We start from the raw sequence: 27,943 nt of genomic DNA, 5'->3' as shown, positions 1-27,943 counted from the left end.
TGTCTCTCAATTCTTTTATTGCATTTATATAATATATATATTTAAACTTTTACAATAATTTTAACTTGATAACATCCAAGTTTTAATTTGGTTCTTGTCTTGTTTAATACATATAAAATTAGGCCTCTAAACAGCGATGGGAGGGGGGGAAGGGCAGTTGTTTTCGAAAACAAATAAGATTATTTTTTAAAGGAAAGGGGAGCGGGGGAAATGAAACACAAAGAACCTTCTGGCAAATGGAGGGGATCCCACGAGAACCCCTCTCCCTCTGTAGGGCAGCAGTGAGCCCCCCTCCCCACCGCAAAAGGGGGAGGCGAATCAGCCCCACGCCTCTTCTCTGCATTTAAACCTCTCTTTAAACAAAGAAACAAAAAAAAACTTTACTCTCCGAAAAGGTTGGGCGAAGGGGTGTCCGAGGGGGCCAAGGCAAGCTCTAGACTGCAAAAGGGGGCTCTTCATGCCGCTAGAACTCTGCTGAAGGAAGAACACAAAAAACAGGAGGCGGAGGGAGAAGAACGCCCCCCCCTTTAAAAAAAGAAAATGTAATCAGAAATAAAGCAAAGAGTCCAAGTTTGCTCATCCTGGAAGCGGGCAAGCAAGGGCGCTCCTCAAAAACGGGAGTGGGGGCAGGAGAAAAAAGCACAAAACCTCCAAAAAATGCCCCCTTTGGGGCTCACACCAACATCTTAAAGGAAAGGAGGAGGGAGGCAGAACCCGAACTCAGCTCACTCAAAAGGAAGCTTCACAGGGAATGGCGGGGGGGGGGGGGAGCAACCAAGCCCCTTCCCTCCCACTCCCCCCACCCCATGCCTCTGGGGAAATAAGGGGGAGGAAGGGGGCAGGCCTCTCTCTTCCCCATGCCAAAACCGAGGCAGAGAGAGGAGGGGGAGAGCAGAAGGGAATCCCAGGGCGTCCCGTGTGTGTGTCCCCCCTCATCTGCCCCCCTCAAGCAAAGTCCAAGTGCAATTAATGCCAAGCAGGTTGCCCCTGGGGGAGGGCCAGCGACAAGGAGGGCGGGGGGCAGGGGGGGGGCTTTCCTTAGTGTTTCAGTAAAAAGCAGGGAGGGGGAATAGATGGCAATTCAAAGTGGTGGGCATCTTGCTGCCGATTCAAGTCTGCCCACTCTTCACGCCCCCACCTTTTCCTCATCCTGGGAGGGGGGTCTCAAGAAGGCATGCACTGCACCCGATCCGGGCCTTCCTCGTCATCGTCCGACGTGTCAGAGGAGCTGGGGGAGTCGTCCGAGTCGCTGTCCGTCGCCCCTGTGCCTGGATCTCTTCGGCGCTGGGGGGGAAGGAAGAGTAGGGGGCTGTGACCATGTCCCATATTGGAGGGGGGGGAGAGCAGAGGGGGCTCAGCGCACTCAGGATCAGCCCATCGCCAAAAGAGGCTCACCCACGGCTGTGTCATTCAGGGACGGGCTTTAACTCGGTAGCCCCACGCCCTCCCAACCGACCGAAACCCCCATGGGGTGAGCTTCAAGGCCCCCGTTCCCGGTCTTCCAAGACACCACCCTCCCCCCTGGCCCGTCCGCCCTACCCGGTGGTGCCGCCTCTGTCGGAAGTGGTGCATCAGGAACCAGAGGAGGTGGCTCTCGTACATGTCCGTGTGGTGCAGGCTGTCCTCGTCCCGCTCTCGCTTGTTCTTCTTTATCACCTGAGGAGGAGGAGGAGGAGGAGGAAGAGAGGGTCACTAGGCTGCCCACGGGGTTGGACTAGATGCCCCCGGGTGTCCCTGCCGACTCAGTGGCCCGTCTATCTGTCCTGAACCTTCCAATCCTCCGCTTCATTGAATGGCCACTGGCTCCAGTACTGATGAGCTCCCCACAAGCGCAGGAAGCCACAGGAAGCCTCCCAGAGAGGCGTGGAAGGACAACCCAAGCCACCTCCTTCCCAGCCAGCATCTGTGGTCCTCCGGATATCATCAGCATCATCACCCTTTATTATTTATACCCCACCCATCTGGCTGGGTTTCCCCAGCCACTCTGGGCGGTTCCCAACAGAGTATTAATAATATTAAGAATATGATAAAACATCAAACATTAAAAGCTTCTCTAAACAGGGCTGCCTTCAGATGTCTTCTAAAAGTCAGATAGTTGTTTATTTCCTTGACATCTGCTGGGAGGGTGTTCCACAGGGCAGGCGCCACCACCAAGAAGGCCCTCTGCCTGGTTCCCTGTAACTTCACTTCTCGCAGGGAGGGAACTGCCAGAAGACCCTCGGAGCTGGACCTCAGTGTCCGGGTAGAACGATGCGGGTGGAGACGCTCCTTCAGGGATACTGGACCGAGGCCGTTTAGGGCTTTCAAGGTCAGCACCAACACTTTGAATTGTGCTCAGAAACATACTGGGAGCCAATGCAGATCTCTCAGGACTGGTGTTATATGGTCTCCTCCGACACCCACCATCACCCTCATCCCTGGCCCCCCTGGGAGTCCAACCAAAACTGGAAGACCCCACCCCACCCGCCATGCTAGCTTCCCCCAGACTGCAGGGCGGAGGAGAGAGGGTCTTGGCCAGCAGGGGCCCCCTGAGTCTCCATGGGGCTGAGAAGGCGGCCCTCACCTCCTTCAAGCCGGTGAGCTGGGTGGGCACCTCCGCCGTCGGGGCCCAGACCTTGACGTCGTGATCCAAACCGCTGGTGGCCAAGACTGGCAGGTGAGGGTGGGGCTCCAGGCAGTTGACCTGAAAGAATATCCAAAAACCTTTTTTTTTCTGGAGCGGAGTTGTGGCTCTGGGTCGCCCCAGAAACAGCTGAGAGGGCAAGAAGGTAGCAGAGGAGTCGCTGCTCTGTCCCACGGCCTGCATTCCTGCCCCTCTCAAAGTAGACATGCTGGGGGAGGCAGAAAAGATGGTGTGTTGTGTGTGTCCCCCCCCCCCAAGGATAAGAAGGGATGGCAGATTTGCTTCAGGAAAGAGGTGGGCTCTGAGGAGATTTCACCCCTCCCATATCCAAGAATCTGCTGATGAGTCTGGTGATTTTCCAGAGAGGAGGGGCGGTGTTCTGCTCTCTACTTATTCCGCTCCAGCCTAACATCAGTCAGTCAGTCAGTGTGTGTGTCGGAGAGAGAGAGACTGAGTGTTAGAGATCGTGTGTATAGATAAGGTTGCTGCTAAGAGCAGCTGCAGACACTCAGTGCAGTGCAGCATTCATTTATGCTTAGACCTATTTAGCTCTGTATATAGTTGTGTATTATAGTTGTAGATAGAATAAAGAAGATATTCTACAGAGCTGCTCTCCGAGTCGTTTATGCTCTGCTGTACTCTGCTGTGTGACGACTGTCTTCTTGTGGAAGTGAATCCGGTGCTCACAACTCTAAGCTGTGAGTCCACAGCACTTTGACCTGTTCCTGTGCAGAAGGTGGTCTCTGGAAGTGCTACCCAGCTCGCCTAGCCCAGTCGGGGCTGAAGTGGATGAGTCCAGTTGGTGGCACTGGCTCAAGGGCCATGCTGACAGGCTCTGCACCCGTTTCTTCCAGAAGCCAACAGGACGGGCCTTCTGGTTGCCGCCCCCTGAATTCCACCCACCCCCTTAACCAAGCCTGCCCAGCTGTGCCCCCCTCCCAGTCCAAGCAGCCCTCCGGCCAGCCACGCCCCTCACCACGCCTCCTTGGTCGCCTTCCAGGAACTGCACCACCTGGCAGGACGACTTCTCCCACAGGAAGATGTGCCCGCAGTCGCTGCCGCTCACCACAAACTCACTCTTGGGGCCGTAGAAGTTGACGCCCTTCACTGCAGGCAGAGAAGTGGTCTGGGTGAGTGCCCGGCAAAACCGCTGCCCCTCCTGGCAAGAGAACAGCAGCCCCCCCCCCCCTCTGCACTAGGGGGACCAGGAGACCCTGCCTCCCCCTTGCACTTCCCTTCCTTCTCTCCTTTCCCAGAGGAGCAAATTTCCCTTGCTCAGGGGGCGCGTGGAAGCTGTGACTCTGGGCCCTGCGGCCATCAAGGGGGCCATGTGGGGAGAGAACAGGGGCAGGGGGTGATTGGGGAGTGTGGGGGTGATGCTGGGGGGGGGGCGGCTTTGGAATCCCTTCCTCACTTGCTTATCTGCTTGGTCTCTGGCAAAATCAATCTCATTTTGGCCAGAGAATGCATTTATAATTACATTTACAGGAACACTACAACTCACATGTGATTTACTTATGAAACTGAAGCTTTGCGTGGGTGAAGGGGAAATAAATGGGGGGGGCCAGTTGGAAGGGGCCCCCTGAGATTTCATGGGAGCCACCCACAGCCTTTTAAAAGCCTCAATCTACCCAGGTAGCGATAGTCACACAGAGATGTGGGGCATTCTGGGACGTCCCAGATTTCCCCTTTGCATGCAGCCCCCCGGAACATAACCCTCATGTAAGTTGTGAGCCTACTGCCTGCCTACATATATATATCTAGATCAGACCTGCCCCTTCTTGGAAGTTTTCAACATTAGCCAAAGCGCCTGGGGTGTGAGCGAGGCTAGGCCAGGCGCTCTGCCAGCCCCACAGGCCATCAAGGACAGGGGGCATTTCCCCCTGCCAGGGGTGGCGGGGGGGGGGAGGCTGCTCCTGCACCTGTGGCGTTGTTCCGATGCCCCTTGTATCTCTTCAGGTACTCGGCTCCGTCGCTGTGGGACGCGTTGAAGAGATAGATGTCCTCGTCGTTGTAGCTGGCCACAAGCTCTGCAACAAGACACATTGGAGAAAGCTCAGTTGCATCTGGGAAATGGCAGGAGGGGGGAGCTTTCTTTGGCCTTGGGGGGGGGAGGCTGGCCAGCAGATTCTAAGACATCACAACCTCCCAGCCTTCACCAGGGAGGGGGGCACTGGGACAGGGCAACCCCCTCCCTCCCTCTGTTGCACTTCCTTGTCTGTGCCTCTCCCAGGCTCTCCTGGTCAAGGGCTGTCCTGGCACCCAACCCAACAGAAGAGGAGCCCTCCTAGCTTGGTCGCCGACCCCCCCCCCCGGAGAGCTCCCCCTATGCCCCACGTACCTGACCCATCGTGGCTGTAGACCAAACAAGTGATGTTGGCTTTTGAATCGCTGTTCACCTACAGAGGAATCGGGGAGCGAGGAAAGCTCAGCAGAGCACCTTCCCAAAGACCCTCCAGCGCCAGATAATAATAATAATAATAACAATAACAATAACAATAACAATAATTATTATTATTATTATTATTATTATTATTATTATTATTATTATTATTATTATTATTATTATTATTATTTATACCCCACCCTCCCTAGCCAAGACTGGGCTCAGGGCGGCTAACACCAGGTGTAAAAACAATTGATTAAAATACAACTTAAAAACAGGATTAAAATAAAACATTAAAATGCAGCCTCATTTCAATGGAAACTCAAATCAGAAACGTTTTTTGGGGGATGAAAATGTCAAGTCTTCACCAAGGCCAACTATCCAGACTGGTCCTACGTGGGTCAGAATAAAAGCCAGGGAAGTCCCCAAATAGGAGTTCCATCACAGAAGGAGAAAGGAAAGAGGAAAGAGGGGGAGGGGATCAAGTTGATTCCAAGCCAAAGTCCAGGCGTAACAGCTCTGTCTTATAGGCCCTGCGGAAAGAAATCAGATCCCGCAGGGCCCTGGTCTCAGGAGACAGAGCCTTCCACCTCCTTAGGGCCCAGGACCTCTGGAGTGTTGCTATTTATGGCTCTTATGCCCAAGAGCCACGTGGGCTGAGCACAGAGGCAGCTTTTGCACTTGGGGCAGGCAGGCCAAGATTTCAGAGAGAGGCGGCCTCTAACAATCCAGCATCCCACTCGCTCGGGGGGGGGGGGTTCCCTTGGGGGCATCTAGCCAGCCCCTGTGACGACACGAGGCTGGACTAGGGGGGCTGATCAGATTCGGCAGCCAGGCGCTTCTTGCGTTCTTATGGAACCTCCAGCGCCAGGGGCAGTCTGTCCAGATTGCTAAGCTGTTTGGAGCATTTCGGCACTGGGAGGACAGGAGGCTGGACTGGGCGGGTGCCCCTTGGCCTGATCCATAAGCCAGGCTCTTTGGGCGCTCTTTGAAGACTGTGTTCCTGCTACCAGAACCACCGCAGGGCTGGGGGACGAAGGGCAAAGACCCTGGCAGGGAAGAAGGAACATGGACCCCAGGAAGGCCCGTACCAGGTGGCGAGGGCAGAACTTCTTCAGCACACCGTTGTTCTCGTTCTCGTTGATCTTCCGCTGGTCGTAGACCCTGGGGAAACGCCAGAAGGGAAAAGGGGGTCAGATTGCAGTTTTAAGAAGTAACCAAACAATTAAACCCCTGTGTTGCAAACAATGATCAGTGATATCGAAGGCAACATGATGACCAAGTACAACAATGCCAGGTCAATATAAACTCTTTATATAATCTATACAGAACATTAAACAGTGTGAAATATATGAAACATGCACTCTCTGCAAAACCAAATAAACAGAAATCTTATAAATCTCCGAAAGTCACAAAATATGCACTCTTGATGGGTTCTCTTGAAAACATAGAACCAAATAAACATAAGTCTTATAAGTCTCTGAAAGTCTTTGTAGAGTATGCAAGTCTCTGAAAGAAGCAATGGGTCAGATTCTTTATTTGGTTTTGCAGAGAGGGCACATTTCATATATTTCATACTGTTTAATGTTCTGTATAGATTATATAAAGAGTTTATATTGACATCGCATTGTTGTACTTAGTCATTGTGTTGCCTTGGATATTACTGCAGTTTGAAGAAGACACTATGCAAAGCAGCAGCCTCGTTCACTTCTACATGCGTCCCCTACTTACGCAGGGGTTATGTTCCATGCCCCCGTGCGCATAACTGAAATCGTGTTGTGTGGGGAGCTACCCACCTAATAGGGAAGGCGCCCGGGGAGAGGGGGAGAGAGAGACTCTCCCTGTAAGTTGCTCAGGGCTGCTGCCCGGCTTCCCTTGCTCACGCCTGTTACCCCAAGGTCACATCGCAGTGAGCAGGTGGCTGGGAGCAACATCCAGGCGCCCGCCCAGAGCAAGGAAAGGCCTGCCATTTCAATTTCTTTATTTAAAAGCAAATAAGGCAGGACTGTATCGGCAGGCTTTTAACGACTGATGTTTCATTATGTTTTTTACAGTCATACCTCAGGTTACAGCCGCTTCAGGTTGCGTTTTTTTGGGTTATGCACCCACCAAAAACCCGGAAGTACCGCAACGGATTACTTCCGGGTTTCGGCGGTTGCGCAGGCGCAGAAGTGCTAAATCACGCTTTGCACATGTGCAGAAGCACTGAATCGCAACCCGCGCGTGCGCAGACGCGCTGCTGCGGGTTGCAAACGTGCATCCAGCACGGATCCTGCTCGCAACCCGAGCGTCCACTGTATATGCGATGGAAGCCACCCAGAGTGTCTGGGGCAACCCAGTCAGATGAGTGACGTATAAATGATAAAATTACTATAATAAATTATTATCCCTTTGCACATTGGGGAGATGTCCGCAGGGGGCACGGGAGGAGGGAGACGCGGGTGCCCAAGAGGGGGGCACAATGGACCCAACAACCAGCCAATAAGATGCTTCCCTCCCCTCATCCCCACAGGCCCCCAGAACCCCAAAGTGGGTCAATGCCTCCCCCCAACGCCAGCCAGGGCAACAGCCTCCCCTGCCTTCACTTGAACTGCGGGGTTCTGGGAGACGGGGGGCGGGCTCAGTGGTCCCTGAGATGTCGCCAGGCGGGAGGGGGTCTCACCTGACATACTCGTCTCTGCCCCCGACAGCAAAGTGGTGGGTGTTGGCCGGGTTCACGTAGATGGTGTAGAGGCCAATCTTCTTCTCCTTCTCTTTCGTCACAACCAGCTTCCTGAGGATGCAAACCAGAAAGAGAGGGGAGGGGGCTTGAATTCCCCTCAGTGGAAAGAGTCTCCTCACCCCCCCCTCCTCGCCAGGAGCTGGGAGAGACCATGACCTTGGGCCACTCGCTGCCTCTCAGCAGAAGCTACCTCACAGGGTCGTTGCGGGGAGAAATAAGCCCTGTCACCTTGAGCTCCTTAGAAGAAGGTGAGATATAGAGATAGAAGGCTAGATACCGTATTGTGTGTGCGTCTTATTGAGCGAATGCAGGCTGCGCAGCTATCCCAGAAGCCAGAACAGTGAGAGGGGTTGCTGCTTTCACTGCGCAGCGATCCCTCTTGCTGTTCTGGCTTCTGGGATTCAGAATATTTTTTTCCCCTTGTTTTCCTCCTCCAAAAACTAGGTGTGTCTTATGGTCTGGTGCGTCTTATAGAGCGAAAAATACGGTACACACACACACACCTCCCCCCACCAGCTTATGAGTCCCGATGGAGAAAAACCACCTGCCCCTTCAGGCTCCAGCATGGAGACCCCAAAGGAGCCAGCCGTGTCCTGCTCAAAAGTGGCAAGGAGTTGTTTCTTGGCTCCAGGCTTCAAGGAAGAGAACCAGGGAGGGGGGCCCTTCAGTGGAGCCAGGAAGGCAGAGCGGGAGGAAAACAGCTGCCACCCCAAATGCTCGGCAGCCTGGGGGGGGAATCTGAACCCAAATCCCCCCACCCCAGAGAAGAGCATCCCTAAAGAGACGCAGGACATGGAGGATCTGGCCCCCGTCTCAATGGGAGCAAAGAAAGCTGAGACAATTAAAGGGGGGGGAAACCACAGGAGAGGGGCGGAGCGGCCGGGGGGGGGTGCGCTCCACATCTGGACAACTTAATGAAATGAAACCAGCCCAGCTTTAAGAAAGAGGAGCCCAAGCCGTGGCTCAAGAGAGCAGGAAGAGGTTGGGTGGACTGATCTAGAGAGGGAGTGTGGAACAAGGGGGGCTGGGGATAAAGTAGAGAAGGGGGCAGGAGAACTACTGGGGGGGGCAGGCCAAGAGTTAGAGCAACGAGAGGGGGCCCCACACACTTACGAAGCTGGCCGGTCTTGTCTCAGGTCAATGGTGAAGACCACGGCGTCTTCGCCAGCCGAGAGGAAAGTGCAGGGGGAGTCTGGCTCGAGGGCCAACTGAGAGAGAGAGAGGCGGGCTGTTTTGAGGGAGGGAACTGCAGCGAGGCCTCCCCCCATCACCCCTTGTGTGCCCTCGGACAACACTCCCTTGGGACCCGCTGCCCAGCAGCCGATCCCCAAGAAGCTGCCAGGCCAGAGCAACTCAAGGGCCAAAGACTTCCTAGCAAGATGGAGGCAGTGTGGGTGAGCAACTCCCGGGTCTGAGAAATTGGAGCAGCCTTGCAGTTTGGGGAGCTTCTGGACCCGGCGCTGTCCCTTGAGGATCAGGGAGCCTCGGTGGCCAGAAGTGCCTTTGACCAACTGCAGCTGGCAGCTACGGCCATTCCTGACCAGGAAAGCCTGGCCACCCCAGTTCACGCACCGGTCACTTCCGGACTGCATTACTGCAAGGCACTCTTTGTGGGGCTTCCCTTGCACTTGACCCGGAAGCTGCAGCTAGTGCAGGATGCTGCGACACGATTGCTGACAGGGGTGAGGCCTTTCCAGCATGCACCGCCCGTGCTCTGAGATCGCCTAGCAGGTCAAGTTCAAGGTGATACTACCAGTCAATAAAGACAACTTGGGACCAGTTTACCTGCAAGATCACCCCACATGTGCCCACACAAGAGCTTCCATCGACAGAAATGGCACTACTAGGCGCGCCACATAATACCAACACCACATTTGTAAGAAGTCCATCGTTTAGTGTGGCAGAACCTGCCCTTTGGAACTCCCTGCCTATTGATGCCAAGCAAGCACATTCACCATCCTCTTTTCAGGGCCTGCTAAACGCATTCTGTTCAGACAAGCCCACCAGGTGATTAGAAATTTAACCCTGTTTAAGTATTTCAACTTTTGCAAGTTGTACTGTTGCAATTCTTTTTATTTTATGGTTTCAACTTTTTGCAAACCGCTTTGAGACCTTTTTTTACAATCAAGCAGTGTACAAATGTTTATGAAACAAAGAAAAATAAATAAAGCGGGGGAAATCCCCCTCCGAGCTATATAAACATCCCTGAAGCCTTTTTGCAAGGCTAGGCTGCATCCCTTCCCAGCCCTCAGCGCCGCTGACATCAGGCAGGGCCTGATTATTTGGGGCTCCTGGGCAAAATGGCACCTTCGAGAATTTCCCCTGGCATCAGTGAGGCCCCATAGCACCCCACATCGCTGCTCCCTTGCTCATGAGCCCCGCATCAGACACTGGAGAGAGCTGAAAGAGGAAGATGGAGGGGTGCTGTTCTTTCCCACCTCCTCTTTCGTCTTTAAGGGACTTTTTCCAAGGCTCACAGAATTGGAGAGATGGAAGGGACCCCAACCTCATGCGATGCGGGAAATCTCAACCAAAGCATCCGTGATAGATGGCTTTCAGATCAATTCTACTGGGTCAAACCTTCCCCACCACCCCTTAGGAAAGCAAAGTGTGCCGATGGGCCCAAGCTCTCGCCCTCTCGCCTTCTGTGCCCCCTCCCCCAGGACTAGAAGCCCGCTGCCCGGCCTCCCTCCGCCCCAGCCGGCCCACTCACCTTGTGTGATGCCCCCTTGTGCTGGGCCACCCGCTTGGTGGTCTTGCAGCACTGGGTGGCGGAGAGCTCGGCTACACGGACCTGGCCGTCCCGGGCGCACATGGCGAGGGTGGAGTCCCCGCTGTTGGGGAGGAACTTGGCCTGGCAGGGCAGGAGAAAGAAAGAGGAGGCCCTGAGACTGCAGCTGATGGACAAGGAGACCCTCCCCTCCTCCGCACACAAAATGACCCTGGAGTGACTCCCCCCCCTCCAGCCACCCAGGGGTCCTTCCTGGTCACAGGAAGCGCGGCAGAGGAGAGATGCAGAAGGGGGCGGGGAGTTTGGTTTCCCAGGCTTTGAGTGACACCCAGGGAGGAGGAGCTAAAGGCCTGCCCAGGAGCAGCTGCTAGAACAGGGAAGGCCCCTAGCAGGAGTGTGGGCCCACCCCCTCTCCCCAAACCCACCAATCAGCAGCCCAAACGCCTGGAAGTACTGGCTGACAAAGGAAGGGGCCCTGGGGGCCACAGTCGGATTGAGCCCTGCCCTACCGAAGAGCACAGCGCTCCGTGAACGTCACGGGAGTTGCATATGGTGCTGCCTCTGAAGACGGTTTGGAAACTTTAACTGGTGCAGAATTTGGTGGCCAGGTTGCTTACTAGGCGGTCTGCGCATGCAACGCCCATCTTGGCCAACTGCAAAGGGTGCCTGGTAAGTTTACGGGCTCAATTCAAAGTGCTGGTTTTGACCTATAAAGCCTTGTGAGACTCAGGACCCCAATACGTCATGGACTGCATCTCCCCAGATCGACATGAGAGGTCCAGAGGGTGGCAACATGAGCACAGGGCCTTTCCTGCAGTGGCTCCAGCACCAGGCGAAAACATTCCTCTTCACCCAGGTCTTGAGCTGCTAATCCATCTATGGCCTTTCAAATTGCCTACTCCCCCTTTCACTATTAGGTAAAGGGACCCCTGACCATTAGGTCCAGTCATGACAGACTCTGGGGTTGCGGTGCTCATCTCACTTTACTGGCCAAGGGAGCTGGCATACAGCTTCCAGGTCACGTGGCCAGCAGGACTAAGCCGCTTCTGGCGAACCAGAGCAGCGCACGGAAACGCCGTTTACCTTCCCACCAGAGCGGTACCTATTTATCTACTTGCACTTGCTTTCGAACTGCTAGGTGGGCAGGAGCAGGGACCGAGCAACGGGAGCTCACTCCGTCACGGGGATTCGAACCGCTAACCTTCTGATCGGCAAGTCCTAGGCTCTGTGGTTTAACCCACAGCGCCACCCACGTCCCTCCTTTCACTATTACGATACTATGAATTCTTTGCTTTGTGCTGTAACCAACGAACCACAAGGCTGGGCGAAGGAGCCCCCCTCACCTGGAAGACGTTGCTCTTGTGGCCGCTCTCAAACTCCAGCACCGGCTGCCTCCGCACCCAGTCCCAGACCACCACCTTGAGGTCGTCACTCCCGCTGGCCAGCCAGGTGCCGCGCTGGTTAAAGTGCAAGGTGTTGACGCAGCCCGTGTGGCCCTCCAGCCCATACTGGAGCCGGAAGCGCTGCACAAAGACCTGGGCGCCGCAGGCCTCGTGGACGAAGCGGGCGCAGGAGCCCAGAGCCCTCTCCCGCAGCGCCTGCACCGCCCGCCAGCGCGGCCGAGGCAGCCCCGTCGTCTCCGAAGCCACCCAGTCCTCCAGGGCCCGCTCATCGTCCGAGGAGTCCCGGTCCCGGTTGGGACGCTTGCGCTGGGCTCGCCGGCGGGACCGCTGGGCCTCGGCCGCCTCCACCTCTTCTTCCTCTTCCTCCTCTTCTTCCTCCTCCTCCTCCTCCGAGTGGGAGCGGTCGTAGGTGCGGTTCATCTCGTTGATGGAGTAGTGGCCCGTGTCGTCCATGCTGTCCGAGTCCTTCTCCTCCGCTGAGCTCTCCGTGTAGGTGCGGTTGGGACCCACCTCGTCCCCCGTGAGGCTCAGGCTCAGGTCGGAAGCCTCGACCTCCACCCCCGAGGACGTCTCGTGGCCCTCCGTGGCGCCAGACATCTCCTCCGGGCTGCTGGATAAGCTTCCTGTGCAGGGAAGAGAGGCAGCTGGTGAGGCCGCAGGAAAGCGTCTTCCCCACCCCAGGTTTCCGTTCCCATCGGAGCCCCTGCTAGACTGCTCCAGGCAGCACAAGTCTGGGACCGCCCCCAACAACGCAGAGGTTTATCAGACTACAAGGGGATGGCTCAAGAAGCAGCGATTGTATACCCTTGAAAACACTCCTTCTATCGGGGATGGCCGTCCTCTTCCACCAAGCGCACGGCTTCAGGAGGGAGGGAGGAAGGGGGCGCCCGCCAGATCAACCGAATCAACCCTGGCAATCAGTGGGGTGACAGGTGCCACAGCCACATCGCTCTCGCATCCGCTCACGATGCACTAACAGTTCTTTTTCTGGCATCCTGCCTCAGCCTGGAGAAAACCACACCACGCTCAATATCTGTGGCTACTCACAGAACTGCAGGTCCTGCAGGGACCCCCCATGGTCATCTAGCCCAACCCCCGACGAGGCAGGAAAACTCCAAAGGAACTGCACTGGATTACGGCCATGTCCTTAACGTGGGGCTCCCCTCAGGGTTGGTCCAGGGGTCACAACTGAAAACCAACTGCCAGCATTTAACACCTGACTTGTGGGATTCGCCCTGGGTGCCGTTCGTCTAACGGGCCAAATTCAAGGTGCCGGTAGTAACGCATGAGGCCTTATACAGCCCAGCACCCGGTCATCTGAGAGACTGCCTGATCCCTTATCCACACAACAAATCAGGGCAGGCTGTGGGTGAGCTTCTCCTGCAAACCCTGAAGATCTCAGAAGCTCCTTCAGCAGCAGCTCAGAAGAGCAGGGCCTTGAGGGTGACTGCCCCCGTTCTGTGGCACAACATCCCTGCCTAGGTGCCCACTTTTTGCCCCAAGAGGCTTTCCTCGCAGGATAAATGGGTCTTTGTCATGACTATCCACTTGCTAGTCTTGTTTTAAACATCTTAAGCTGTTTTCTGTTACCTTCTGTGTCAATTGAGAGGGCGGTTTAGAAGGCAATCGATAAATCATCGTTTGTTTGAAAGAGGGAGTCATCTCCACGCCGTCTGGGGTGAGTCAGAGTCCCAGCTCCTCAAGTCGGTCAGAAGGGGCTGAGCTGCAACCCAGAACTTGCCTAACTCAAAAACCTTCCCCTTTGCTCCGGCTGTGGGGGAAAGCTGCTGAGGGAGGATGGATCCACTCCCTCGCTGCCAGCTGGATCCGCAGAGCTGCCAACACTCTTCCCGCCCACCCGAGACGCGTCATGCCGCTCTGCTTGTTTGCCCTCTGTGCCGCCAGGCTCCATCCGCTCGGCATGAACTCTGCTGGGGCTGACACTCAAGAACAGAGCAAGGCCACCTCGTGCACCCGGTCGGGTCCGGCCAGCTCAGGACTCTCCGTCCTGACAGGCAGCGATGGCTCGCGAGGAGATCTTTCCCAGCCAAAGAGGACTGAGAGCAAGTGCTTTGCTGTTGAGCTCTGAAGCTTCCCTCCCTTCGCCCTGACTTGGCTGGCGCTGCCTTAAACTGAGTCGGGGTCCCTGGGCTCCACCTAGCTCACTGTTCTCTACACTGGAAGCCAGCAATGGCTCTCTGGGCCTTCAGGCAGGGGGTCTTCCCCAGTGCCAGCAGGACTGAACCCAGGACCTTCTGCATGCCAAGCAGGTGCCCTGCAGAGGAGCCATGACAGCCCTTCCCCAAGGCAAGAGGAAGAGCCACATGAAACTCTTGTCATGTTTGCTGGAAGGTGGGCAGAGGAGGATGACTGAGGTGATGAAGGGTCTGGCGAGAAGGCCTTGGGAGACGGCGTGATGATGAAGCCTCGTGAGGAGCGGCTGAGGGAGTTGGGGATGTTCAGCGTGGAGAAGGGAAGGCTGAGAGTGGCATGGGAGCCATCTACCACTCTCTGGAGGGCTGGCCCATGGAAGACAAGCTTGTTTTCTGCTGCTCCAGGGGAGGAAACCAGAAAGGAGATTCCGACTCAACGCGAGGAAGAACTTTCTGCTTGATAGTGGAAAGGACTCCCTCGAAAGGTGGCAGAGTCTCCTTCGTTGGGGGTTTTGAAGCAGAGGCTGGGGAGGGGGCACCTGCCAGGGATTCTCCAGCATTGCAGGGGGGTTGGACTGGATGACCTCCAGGGGTACCTTCCACCTCTAAAATTATATGATTTGTGGACGGGATGGCAGCAAATGGAGCTCTAGAGACAGAGGGTTGCTGCATGCCACAATTCCAGGGAAGAGGCCAGACTGTGCCCCAGGTCAGCTGGAGGGGCAGATAATGCGACAGAGCTGCTTTGGGGTGGGTTTAGAAACGGGGAGTATGAGCAACGGGACCCACGGGTTCTGTGAGGGGGGCACACGCACCCCTGGGGGGGCACCTATTGCATTCACCACCTCCACTGTGGAGCCAGATTCAGCAGCTCTCCAAGGACTCAGCTCAGGAGTTGCTGCTGCCGCCGCCACACAACTTGGGTTTCAAAACCCAGAGCCAAAGAGATCCTGTTGCACTGCCCAGGCCTGGACACTGCACTCAGGAGTGGGCATGTGCCAAACCAAAAGGGAGGGCTTTTCTTCTTCCACCCCAGCCTTTGCGGCTCTGACTTCTCCTGGCGACTCTGCATCCACAACAGCCTGAAACACGAGCTCAGAACCTCTCTCTGGTCAAGCTGCAAGGAATCCTGAGCTCACTGGACAAGGCGGGCGAGAGGCCTCCCCTCCTGTGTCAGAGACACACATGCAGGAGGCACTCCAGGCCTGTGTCAGGAAGGTTTGTGGGAATCTAGCCCACGTGCAAGTTGTGGGTCTTGCAATTCAGGGACCCGCAAGTCCAAAGAGACGTGGCTGGAAGCCACTGGAAAAAAGCACACCAAGAACTCAGGCCAATATAAGTTTCTGTAGTCCCTCCACCCTGCTCCTCTTACCGTTGGGTAAATCTGTTTTCCCATCCGTGCTACTTCCTGCGTCTGACATTGCGTTTTCTCGTGAATTCGCCCTGAGAGGTTCAGTAAAGAGAGAAAAGGAAGAGGCTGTAAACATCGGAGCCAACAAAGGGGACCCAACTGTGTGGAAGAAGCTGCTCTGCACGGGGTCCAGCCTCTGCTGGGAGGAGAGAGGGGCACAGCCTGCTGAAACTGCCCCCCAGGCAAGGCTAAGGGGTGCTGGCCCCCAATGGAGCAGAGCAGGACCCCAGAGGCAGGCTGATCCGTGGCCCCAAGGAGGATACGAAGCCTCTCCCCCCTCCAGTTGGGGGCCATGATCTGTGCAAGGCTCCCTGGCCAAAACGAGGGCCCCAGCTCCCCCTTCGTTCCCAGGCCCCGATCCGAAGGCCCAAGGGTGGCCTCAAAAGTGCTTGGGCGTTGTTTGGGGCCAGGGCATCCCCTAAATCAAGAACTTCAACTCGGGGCTTCCTAAAGCACCCTCAGGAGTACGCCTACTTGGCGGGGAAGGACTGACTAGCTGAAAAGCTGGAGCAACGGTTGCGAACGCGAGGAAGCCAGCAGGAGCCGTGACATTGCAGCCATTCCTTCTGAAGCCCCCCCCCCCAGACCCTGGGCCCAACTGCCCTTCCCCAACGGTCACTCTGCCTGGCACGGAATGCAAAGGAGCAAGGGGCCTCCAAGCCTCTTAGAGCGAGACGCTCCCTCGGCACACACACAAACTCTCCCGTTATTTCTCTGATGAGCTTGTTTCCTTCTACGTGGTGGGGCAGCCAACCGCCCCCCTCCAGCGCCCCTGGGGTGCCACTCCAAGCTCCCTGGCTGGGTCAGCAAAGCTTCTCCCTCCCAGAAGCCTTCTCACACTCCGGTTCTCTCAGCAAGAGAAACATGGAAGCTCCAGGCCAGAAGTTCCCAAAGTGGGAGAGGGTGGCTCCTCCCTCGGGGGGCCGTGGGATTGCCAGGGGGCACTAAGAGGTGCTAGAGGGGCAAATGACTTTTGGACTTTGAAAAGCTGAAATTACTGGATGAAGTCCATACGTTTTTGTGAATCAATTACGTCAGTTTCAACTAGATTTTCAACAAACTGTGACTGTTTTTATTGTGCCGTTACCTTCCTTAACAGGTTATGCAAACCAATACTCTGCATAATACTTTTCTGTAGGGCAGGGGGTATACTGGGGGTGAGTTTATGGGCCAAGGAGGTTTCGGCCTCAAAACATTTTGGGTCCACTGACTGCTCTGAAACTTCCTTCCTCATTCAAGACTTTGAATACCTAAGATGTGCGTTTGGAAAACATTGGAAATGGAGTCAGGCCCTTGACCCGGCTTGCTCAGGACTGCCCTGGGTCTCCCCTGGTGCCACCTGGAGGTGCCAGTGGCGGCTGACTCTGGGACCTTCTTCTGGCAAGGCAAATCTGCTCTGAGCTCATGCGCCTCCCCTGAAAGTGCCTCTTCGCACCCCGCCAGCTGTCACTTTTGCATTAGCACAGAGATGACAGAGCCTGGGAGGCAGCAAGGCAGAGGGCAGGCCCGGTGCCACCACCACCTCCTCCTCCTGCACCCCCCACCCCCCCGCAGCCGTTTCCCACAGAGCAGGGGGTCAGGTGAGTCATCACAGCCGCCCATCTCATCTTCCTTCTACAGAGGCTCTGGTGGTGCAGACCAAGTGCCAGCCGCCATCTGCAAGGAGAGGCACACAGAGTGGAAGACACAGGCCTGGCACTGTTCCTCACGCTCCCCAAAAGGAGCACAGGCCCCAGTTCCTTATCTGGGGGGGGGGTCTGCAGGGAAGGTGTTGGGGGGGGTACCTCTCCCGGTATGCCCAGCGGAGGACCTTAAGGTCCATAAATAACAACACCCTAGTGGTCCCAGGCCCTAAGGAAGTCAGATTAGCCTCAACCAGAGCCAGGGCCTTTTCAGCACTGGCCCCGGCCTGGTGAAACGCTCTGTCTCATGAGACCAGGGCCCTGCGGGATCTGATTTCTTTCTGCAGGGCCTGCAAGACAGTTGCTCCGCCTGGCCTTTGCCTTGGAATCAACTTGATCCCCTTTACTTCTTTCTCCTTCTGTGACGGAACTCCTATTTGGGGACTTCCCTGGCTTTTTTTCTGGCCCACGTAGGACCAGTCTGGATAGCTAGCCTTGGTGAAGACTTGATGTTTTCATCCCCCAAAAAACGTTTCTGATTTGAGTTTCCATTGAAATGAGGCTGCACTTTAATGTTTTAATGCTGTATTTTAATCTTGTTTTTAAGTTGTATTTCAATCAATTTGTTTTATATCGGTTGTTAGCCGCCCTGAGCCCGGTCTTGGCTGGGGAGGGCAGGGTATAAATAACATTATTTATTATTATTTATTATTATTATTATTACCTGTGGCCAACTCCACAACTTGCAGGAACTGCCTGAGAAGAGGGTGAAGGCAAGAACTCCTCCCCGCCCCCCGGCATATAACAACACAAGAATGTAAGACGGGCCTGGCTGCTGGATCAGGCCAAGAAGGTCTACCTAGTCCAGGCTCCTGTTCTCTCAATGGGCAAATACCCCATGGAATCCAGATAGACTACCCCTGGACCTGGAGGTTCCATATGAATATCAGAAGAGCCTGGCTGCTGGATCAGGCGGGGGGGGGGGGACGGCGACACCTAGCCCAGTGTGTAATCAGATGCCTCACAAAAGCAGGACCCGGGAACAAGAGCACCTTCCCTTCCTGCAGTGTCCAAGCAGTGGTTCAAGCAAGCAGCTCCTCAAGGCCAGGCGCTCTGAGCTCCAAGGCACAACTAGAAGTGCCGGTTGTTACCTAGAGAGCCCTAAGCGGCTATGAGCCTGGCTACCTGGGACCTCTGCATGAGCCAACCCAAGTGTTACATTCTGCCTCCAATGCCCCCTCTCCCACCAACATCTGAATGACCAGAGGGTAGCAGCTTGCCATGCACCATACGGAAAATAAAACCCCAAAGCAACTGCACTCTCCTATATCTTGCTGGCCCCCGACACAGATGTCCTTCACCCGAGACTTCAAGCATGCATCCAAAAACAGCCAGCTTTCATTCTTTCATTGCCAACCTGGTTTATGAAGAGGCAACACTGCTGGTGCTGTGTTTATTATATACAGTAGTACCTCCGCTTACGTAACCCTCTGGGATATGTAAGCAGCAAACCCGAAACTATTTTACAGCGTTTTGCCGTGTGTGCATGCGCAGAAGCGGTCCTTCAGTTGTGGAAACCTCAGGATCTGGCTGGACCTCCAGAACGGATCCCGTCCGCAACCGGAGAAACCACTGTATTGGATTTCATCCCGCTCATGTAAAAAGAACGCTCCTGCATTTGCCAGCTAAGTAAATCCATAGCTGGCAGGAGAAGCACTAAGTTAAGCTACAAGGCATGGGGGATTTCTTGCTTGTTTTCTGAAATAAGAGGCCCACCAGCGATCGAGAGCAGACCGAGGGAGCAGCCCAGCTCTTGGGTGCCTGGCCATAAACTCTGGAGACCCAGTGGTGGTTAGCCTTCAACCGTTTCTTTAACACTCAACACTGGTGAAGAGCCATGTGGAGCAACATACACTTCGGGGGGATTAATGTCACCGACAAGAGGAACTGGCCCTTGGTTTCAACTGAAACTACAGTGGTGCCTCGCAAGACGAAATTAATTCGTTCCGCAAGTCTCTTCGTCTTGCGAGTTTTTCGTCTTGCGATGCACGGTTTCCCATAGGAATGCATTGAAAATCAATTAATGCGTTCCTATGGAAACCGCCTTCAGACCAGGTCCGGGGACAGTCTGTCCCCCGACCACTTCTGAAGGCTGGGGGGGGGGGACAAGGGCTTTTCTTCCCACCCCCAGCATTTTAAAAAACCCCGGGACAGTGGAGGACTTCTCCGCTGTCCGGGGCAATCTTAAAATGCTGGCGGGCGGCATTTTAAAATCGCCCGGGACAGCGGAGGACTTCTCCGCTGTCCGGGGCGATGTAAAAGCCCCTGGGAAGGCAGGCAGGGGGGACAAAGACTTTTGCCCCCCGCCCGCCTTCAGAAGAGGTCCTGGACCTCTTCTGAAGGCGGGCGGGGGGCGAAAGTCTTTGCTCCCCACCGCCTGCCTTCAAAAGCCGTCCGCGATAGCGGGAAGCGCTTCCCTGCTATCCCGGACTGCTTTTAAAATGCTGGCGGTGGGGAGCAAAGCCTTTCGGCCCCCGCCGGCCTTCCTGGACCTCTTCTGAAGGCCGGAGGGGGGGAAAGGCTTTGCTCCCCACCACCAGCATTTAAAAGAGGTCCCCGGAGATTTCCCTATGGGCTTTCTTCTTACGAAGCAAGCCCATAGGGAAATTCGTCTTGCGAAGCGCCTCCAAAACAGAAAACCCTTTCGTCTTGCGGGTTTTCCGTCTTGCGAGGCATTCGTCTTGCGAGGTACCACTGTAATCCAAAGTCACGGCATCCGAAGACCCGGGACCCTTTTGAGCTGACCTGCAGCTCCTCCTCCTTCGCCCCTCCCTCTGTTTGCCTGGGAGGGGGCGGGATCAGTGGAGCCAGTCGGCCAATCCCCACAGAGACTGGGGAAGCTGGGGCCCTGGAGAGCTTCACTCTGAAGAAGTGCCAAGCCCCGAGGAAAGCGGGGGAAAGGGGAGCTATGGCTTGCTTGCCCAGGGAGCGATTAGAGGAGGTGGAGGCAGCAGCCCGGCTGAGGCCGTGAGACATCCTGGCTGGGCCCCAGAACTGCTCATAAGCAGATAAGGGAGGGAACAGGCAGGAGGAGGGCGGCCACTCAAGGTCACCAGTACCTCCGAGGGCTTTTGGCTGCTGGAAGAATTAAAAAGGCCCAGCCAGGAGCCCTGGCCTGAGCTGAAGGAAACAGGGGAGGAGGGAAGCATCACACAAGGCAGCCGAGGCCAAAGCCACGCTTCCCTCCAGGGGTAATTCCCCAGGTGGAGTCAGGGCCGTCCCCTGTGCTCAACCCCAGAATCAAGGGCAGGTGGGATTCAAAGCCCCCTCTCTCCCAAAGGCTCCCCTACTAGGGGACGTAGCAGCCTGAAATTCACCTCCACCAGGCAGCAGGGGAGGGAAAGGGAGACAGAGATGGGAGGCTGCAGCTGGTCATCGCAGGAATGGGGAACGTTCTCAGCCCAGGGGCCGCATTCCCTTCTAGGGAACCTTCTGGGGGCCAGAAGTGGGCAGGGTCAGAAGCAAAAGTGGGCGGAGCAACAAACGCAAATTGACCTTTAGCAAACCCTCACCATGATCAACTCCCGCCCAGAAACCTATGCCCCCAGTGAGGAAGGATGTATGGATCCAGAATTGGCCTCCACTGTCACGTACGGATTCACCGTTAAGACCATTTTCATGGAAGATCATCTTACTCGGCTATGAGCAATCGTCAAAGGACTTTCTACACACACACACCCGACTCGACCCTCCATGCAGGCAAATGAGAGGCATTACCAGAGGCCCAGGGCATATTTCAGCAAGGCAAAGACCCTCAAGGAGGGCGCAAAGCACAGGTCAGTGAGGGCAGAGTCCCAGGGGCTGGACAGAGAGGTCTGGGGGTCCCTGAGCCTGAGGTTCCCTATCCATGCTCTAAATAATAGTACCGGAGTTTGCTTTCCCCCCCCCCCTTCGCTCCAATTTCCCTTTCCTTTTGTGAATTTTAGACCACAAGCCCGAGGACAGGGACCATCTTATCACCAGTATTTGTAATTCACTCTGAGAACCCCTTTTGCTGAAGACTGGGATATAAATGCCTTGGATCAAATCTACGCTTCCAGGTGCCATAAGAAAGCGGCAGAGATCGCGCAGGACAGTGCTCACCCCGGAAATTATCTCTTTCAGCTTCTGCCTTCTGGAAGAAGGTCCAGGGTTAGAAAGACTAGGACCAGCCGCCTGAGAAACAGTTTCTATCCAAATGCGATTTTGGTTTTAAATGCAGTGTAAGAAGTCTCTATGGGAGTATATTGCATTTAATTATGGGGTATCAGAGTTTTTAGGGGGCTAACCAGGTTGGGATAGCAGGCTTGTTGGTTTTTGAATGTCTGATGTAGATTTTTTCAATTTTGTTGTTCTGTATGGGACAATGACAATAAAGATTATCATTTAAAAAAATCATAAAAAATAAGCAAAATAGGGAGGAACCCTAGCAAAACATCACAGAATTCAACATCCACAGAATTAGCAGATTACAGAAACCATGCACCATGCAACCTGGATGGCTTTAAAAAAAGGGCAGGACAAATTTACAGAGGAGGAGGAGGTGGAGGAGGAGGCTATCAATGGCTGCTAGCCCCAACGGCTGCATCCAGCCTCCAGTCGGAGGCAGTAGTCCTTCTGAATACCAACTGAGAATGCTTTTGTGCTCCAATCCTGCCTCTGGGTTTCCCACTGAGGCATCTGATTGGCTGCTGTGATTACAAGATGCTGGACTAGACGGGTCATTGGCCTGAACCAGCAGGCTCTTCTTAGGTGCATACAACTCTACTGACGCAGGATCTGGTAAGAGCAGCATCACCAGTGAAACACTGAACAACAATGCACACCTGCCATTCGGTGGTAGTCACTGGACAAAGGCCTCCACATCGATTAAGGCTGTATTTCCATTCCAACACAAGATGAACGCTCCCAATTTTCTAAGCGTTTAACTTGAAATAAGTTGGACTGATCAGCAATGGGGCTTCTCCTGAAGGACACACTTATCCGGGAGGGATGCCAGGCCACCCCCCCAGCAGCACTGGACACCCAAAAGTTCTGCTCACTGCTCTGTCCTCTTGGGCAGGGACCAAGGAACCTCAAGGCAGAAACTTACCTTTCCTCGACTCCCTTTTCGAGCAGAGTAGATCCAGGAGCTCTCTGGGAACTGGCGCTGTAGAATGACATCAGACTGGGGAAGAAAGCAGAAGATGGGATTTGAAGTGGGGCGGTTTCAATCCTGCTTTTCCTGAAAGGTCTCCACATCAGTACAAAGGATCTTTTTAGTATCAGGGTTAAGGGTGGCTGGTGGAGAAACAGGTAAACAGTCACACATTTATTTGTGTGGTGTTGCCTCTCTCAGCTGGAAGACTCCTCCTGTACTGCAGGAGGTTGGACTAAATGGCTCTTTGGGCTCCTTCAAAAACTACAATTCTTTGATTCTAGGACTTTCAAGGCTCAGGCAGTTGATGGGCCACCGATGATGCACCTTAGCACCCCTGTTGCTACAGGGATCAAAAGCGGCTGTGGGAGCTCATTTTGCAAATAAAGACATGAGGAGAAAGTTACAGGGAGTGAAATTCATACATATGGTTAGAACGAGTCTTGTGGCACCTTAAGGATCAACAAATTTACAGCCACACCTAATTTATCTCAGTTTTATTTTGCCCGTGCACTAATAAGTTTGGGGTAGCAGATAACGGATTCTCTTGCTCCCTCTTCCCTCCCTTTCTTGAGACTTGGTTTCACCGTTGCATTGCTTTGAACTTTTCCCTTTCTTAAAAGCAACAGACGCAAACACACAGTTTTTATATACAAGCATGTGCAAGCAAAAACATGAATGTTTAAGTATCAACGCTCACTTATGTAAGAGTGGCTGGAGTAACCCAATCAGATGGGCAGGTTATAAATAATAAAAATATATTACTAATACTCTGGTTTCTCTTCAGATCATATAAATCGTTTGCCTTGTTAATACTATTTATCTGCACGAAACGGTTCTGTTCCAATGAACTAAAGGCCCCACTGAAAAGACTGGAAATTTACTGCCTTCCAAATCATTTGAGATGCACATTTGTTTATTTTTAAAATAAATGGTATTTCAGAAATATTAATAGTCTGCTTGGCATCCCAAAAAAATACTGAAGCAGCATGCGAAAGGAAAAAAAGAGGCATGCAAGTCCCAGCAACCAAGTAAATCAGCATGAAAATACATTCTGGGCTTCACAGGGAACGTTGGACTGGCCCCCCAGTGGAAGGAGCCAGAGAGCTCCTAACAGATGGCGCCATTTGGTGCCAGGGTGCCACATAACTTATTTAGATATATAATCGTTTTATCTATATTATAGTGTGTATGTGTGTATGCTTTTTATTGTATCCATAATTGAACTTTACAAAGAAGTGCAGTCAGAGAAAGACAAGACGTGATTATAGAGTTCATACAGTGTCCAACTGGCTGGCCTTGGGGCCAGACCCTGCCTTTCAGCCTGACCCACCTCACAGGGTTGTTGTGAGGATAAAATGGGGAGGAGAGCCCTTGAGCTCCTTGGAGGGAAGCAGGTGGGATAGAAACGTAATAAAGAAACAATGTCACTAACATTTCATCCGGACCCAAAACTTTCCTGCCACTTCGTTTGACTGGCATCATGGTAAGGATTATACTATACCTCTCATACCAGAAAAACGTCTTTGTAACTCAAAACATAGTATGAAAAAGGGGTTTGAAGATTCCTCTGGCAGCAATAAGACATAAGTTACTTAAATAAAAATTTATTTTATACACACCAATGGGCAGCTCTCTCAATTTTATGTGTGTGTGTGTATACACACACACACACACACAATCTATCTATAATACTGATAGAGACAGATCTGGATAAATGTTGGGGCTTTGTTTTAAACAGGGGGATCCAGCCACGGTTTCTCCATCCCCAATGAGACTTGGGGGCAGCCTGACGCCTGCAAGGAAGAACCATGAGCCTCATTCAGTCTGCAATCACCACCCGGAGGATGAATCTCGAGTGCAGACCTCAAGATCCTGACTAATTCCATTTAATTTTTTCTTCCCCTCCCACCCACCTTCAGTTCCTCCGTTTCATTTAACAGTCAGTCTCCATTCTGGTTAACTCAAACACTCGTCTGTTTTTTGTGACATTTTGGTTTGGTCCTTATCAAGATCCTGCCCAGGTGTGGACATTCTTCTTATGGACCAACAACTATTGCCTTCGGACTTTGTACACTGCTGCTTCAAACTCTTGTTTTATAAGTCATCGTATAAGAAAGTTTTCTCACCCTTAAAAGTGGGATATAAATCTGTTTATGTGTGCAGATCTGTGTGTGTGCACTCTCTCTCTCTCTCTCTCTCTCTCCACTCACACATATACAGATATACACACAGAAGCAGAAAAGATGGCAAATCGCAAACAAATGTGCTCCTAATTATTTCATATCCATGTACACATCACTAAATATATTGAATCCTAAATTATGCATTTTCATGACTTCAATGAAGTTGAGAACCATACTGTGGATTTCACTGGAGTCCAAGATTTGGAAGGAATCTCTCTCACAGCTGGTCACCTGCCTCACCAGCTTGTTGTGAAGGGAGGAAAAATAGGGAGAACCATATTTTCTACTTTGGACTTCTTGGAAGAAAACTGAGGTGCTGATGTATTAATAAAAAAACAGCATTGGGCTGAGAAAGCTCTGAGTTGTATTTAACGAGAACAGTGGTTCCCAATTGGTGGTCTGCAGGCCCCGGGGTGGGGGTCCATGTAGCCCACCCAAGGAGTCCATGGCGCCATTCAGAAGTAGGGGGATTCACGGATTGGCTTTTGAAAAACAAGGGGTCCTCAGTACTGAGCTAACTGGGAACCCCTGAACTAATGGAACTAAGTTAGCCGTGCCCATTCATCTGCTTCAAATCCCTGTTCAGCTAGAACTCTCACCCATGAACTTTGGACTAGTCTCTCCTCTCTAGGCCTAACCTAACTCACAGGGTTGTTGTCAAAATAAAACAGGGAGCTCCCGAGCTCCCTGGAGGACAAAAGTGTAATGAACGAATAAAAAAGATAAGATAGGAAAAAATAATGTAAACAGACTTAAGCTAAAGATAAATACAATTAAATATGAATAGCTAAAAAAGGTAAATATAAACATGTGAGAAATATAGAGAAATGATGTAGCTGGCAGAAAGATAAAATAAAAATGGACAGCTTTAGCTAAAATGATAGAGATTACATATAAGAAGATAAGTACAGATAAAGACGACAGATGAATAGATAAACAGAAACTAGTTACAGGTAAAAAAAATTCCTTCCACTAGCACCTTAGAGACCAACTAAGTTTGTTATTGGTATGAGCTTTCATGTGCATGCACACTTCTTCAGAAACACATGTGCACGCACACGAAAGCTCATACCAAGAACAAACTTAGTTGGTCTCTAAGGTACCACTGGAAGAAATTTTTTTTATTTTGTTTCAACTACGGCAGACCAACAAAGCTACAAAAGAATTTCAGAAATAGACTGGAAAGAGAAGTTGCTGAATTGCAACTTATTACCAAACTTAAAATCATGGAGAGACCTGGTCTGAATAGAGACATTGGATTCTTATCTCATTATACACGATAAAGCTATTTTTGGCCACTTAACAGTCGTCAACAGGTTTACCACACCTATCAGCCAATCACCCATTCCCACCACCTTTCTGAGTAACACCCCTCCCCACCTCCCACTACATATAAGGGTCTGGTGACTTCTGTTTCAGTGTATCTGAAGAAGTGCGCATGCACACAAAAGCTCATACCAAGAACTAACTTAGTTGGTCTTTAAGGTGCTACTGGAAGGAATTTTTTAAACAGAAACTAACAGAGATAAACAGAGGGAGGTGACATAGATAAACATAGGTATCAGTGAATAAATATGGATATAAATACACAACAGAGACTGAACATAAACTGAGATAAAGTTACGAGGGCGGATGAAGAGAGAGATTGGCCCTGCTTAGAAAAAGAAATGTGTATTTTTAGGCTCCGCCTCATTTTGGCGACTGGAAGCGGCTGCAACCTGTTCTTAATATTATTGTGTTTTAATTGTTGTGACCTTAAGGGCAAGTGAGTAATAGCAGCGACCACGGAGAGAATGGGCAAATGCCAGGGATGAAGAGGCGAAGCAGAAAGGGGGGCAAAGGGGGGAGAGGCCAGAAGAAGCAGGGAAGGGAGGCAGGAGAAGGCAAGGCGCCCCAGGGAACCCCAGGGCCACGCGGGGGGGGGGGTCTAGAGAGGGGGGAGCCCCTTTTCGACCCCCCTCCGGCCCCTTCCCCCTCCTCTTGGGGGGAGGGGCTCTTCCTGAAAAACGCCTCCTCCCCTCCCCCACCCGCTTCTTTCTTCCCCCGGGAGGGGCGCTTTCTCAACCCACTTTTTTGGGGGGGGCGACACCATAAACAAACAAACAAACAGCCCTCCTCCTTTTTGCAGGGTATTTTCTATGGGGGGAGGGGAGGGGAGCAGCCCCCCCCGTTTTCTGCCCTCCCTTCCCTTTCCCCTCCTGGGCCTTCTCGGGGGGGGTGTCCTTCTTCCTTCCCCCAGGAGTGGCGTTTTCTCAACCCAATTGGGGGGGGGGTGAAAGAATGCGGGGGGGGGACACCATAAACAAACAAGCAAACAACCCTCCTCCTCCTTTTGCAGAAAACCGGGAGAGCCCCCCCCCCCGTTTTCTGCCCTTCCTCCCCTTCCCCCTCCGGGTGTCCCGGTCGCCTCAGCCGCCCTCCCGCGGGGGGGGGGACGGAGGAGGGTACGGGGGGGGGGAAGCAAGCGCCCTCCCCCTCCCCCCTCACCTCTGGAGGCCGCTCCGCCTCCCCCTCCGCCGCCTCCAGGCCGGGGGGCCGCCACCACCTCCGGCGCCGCCGCCGCCATGGGGCCGCCCAGCCGCCGATGCTCCCCGGACGCCGCCGACCCCGAGCAGCGCTCTGTGTTTTTTTCCCTGTCTGCGCTTTACGGCCCCCGACCACGACACCTTGCGACACTTCCCCGGCAGCCGACCCCGAAGGAGGGGAGGGGAGGGGAATGCGCACGCGCGAGGGAAGTGCTTCCGGGTTGGGAGGGGAGAGGCGCCGAGAGGAGCGCGCAGAAGGGCTCTAGGGGGAGGGAAGGAAGGAGGGCCATAGAGAGGCGCGCGCAGAGCGGCAGCTCCACAATAACAATAAAAAACAATCATTAAAATATATCGTATTGTTTTATTATATAGTATAATATGTTGCTGTTGTTGTTCAACCACCATCACGATCCGGCTCCCCCATTTTTATTTCTAGGTTCCAGTCCTCCTTTCAAGGCTTCCAGGTGGTCTCATGTGGCAGAGAGTTCCGCAGTCCAACTCTGGGCTGCGACAAGGAGGACTTTCTGTTCTTTGCCCCGCATTCAGCTTCACAGAATATCCATGAGTTCACAGCTGTCCATGGAGACACAGCAGCCTGGCTGCTGAGTCAAGCGAAAAGGAGTGGGGCATCTCGTCCAGCATGCTGTTCTTACTATGGTCATCCAGATACTTATGGGGAGCAGGAGAAGAGCACACTGCCTCTCTTTCAAATCAGAACCAGTGAAGGCGGTGAAGGTCCTGTGTGAGTGTCTGGAGGCAGTTGGAGGATGGATGGCAGCTAACAGATTGAGGTTGAATCCTGACAAGACAGAAGTACTGTTTTTTGGGGGGGGGGCAGGTGTGAAGGACTCCCTGGTCCTGAATGGGGTCACTGTGCCCCGGAAGGACCAGGTGCGCAGCCTGGGAGTCATTCTGGACTCCCAGCTGTCCATGGAGGCACAGGTTAATTCTGTGTCCAGGACAGCTGTTTATCAGCTCCATCTGGTGCGCAGGATGAGACCCTCC

The 27,943-nt window shown here is 53.4% G+C and overlaps 1 protein-coding gene across 1 annotated transcript; it reads right to left on the bottom strand.

Moving 5' to 3' along the window:
- On the bottom strand, positions 1 to 22,304 carry DCAF8 (DDB1 and CUL4 associated factor 8). Its single transcript, XM_081173581.1, has 13 exons — positions 22,183 to 22,304; positions 15,391 to 15,461; positions 11,806 to 12,488; positions 10,445 to 10,585; positions 8,845 to 8,939; positions 7,672 to 7,782; positions 6,101 to 6,173; positions 4,965 to 5,022; positions 4,546 to 4,653; positions 3,600 to 3,730; positions 2,564 to 2,683; positions 1,540 to 1,656; positions 1 to 1,284 (listed from the first exon to the last, which is right to left on the bottom strand). Exons 1-13 carry the CDS (start codon positions 22,251 to 22,253, stop codon positions 1,165 to 1,167), a joined length of 1,899 nt encoding a protein of 632 aa, XP_081029707.1. The 5' UTR covers positions 22,254 to 22,304; the 3' UTR covers positions 1 to 1,164.
- Positions 22,305 to 27,943: the final 5,639 nt, after the last annotated feature.

The sequence above is a fragment of the Podarcis bocagei genome (genome assembly GCF_964188305.1).
Source record: "Podarcis bocagei genome assembly, chromosome: 16".
NCBI classification, from domain to species: Eukaryota; Metazoa; Chordata; class Lepidosauria; order Squamata; family Lacertidae; genus Podarcis; species Podarcis bocagei.
Note: the sequence above shows the minus strand (reverse complement) of the source record. Positions and strands in the feature narration are given on the sequence as shown.

Coding starts and splice junctions, on each gene's coding strand:
- DCAF8 (XM_081173581.1), bottom strand. CDS start 22,253: ATGTCATTCTACAGCGCCAGTTCCCAGAGAGCTCCTGGATCTACTCTG. Junction 10,586..11,805: donor ACAAGAGCAACGTCTTCCAG/GTGAGGGGGGCT, acceptor CTGCCCTGCCAG/GCCAAGTTCCTCCCCAACAG. Junction 3,731..4,545: donor GCATCGGAACAACGCCACAG/GTGCAGGAGCAG, acceptor CTCTGCCTGCAG/TGAAGGGCGTCAACTTCTAC.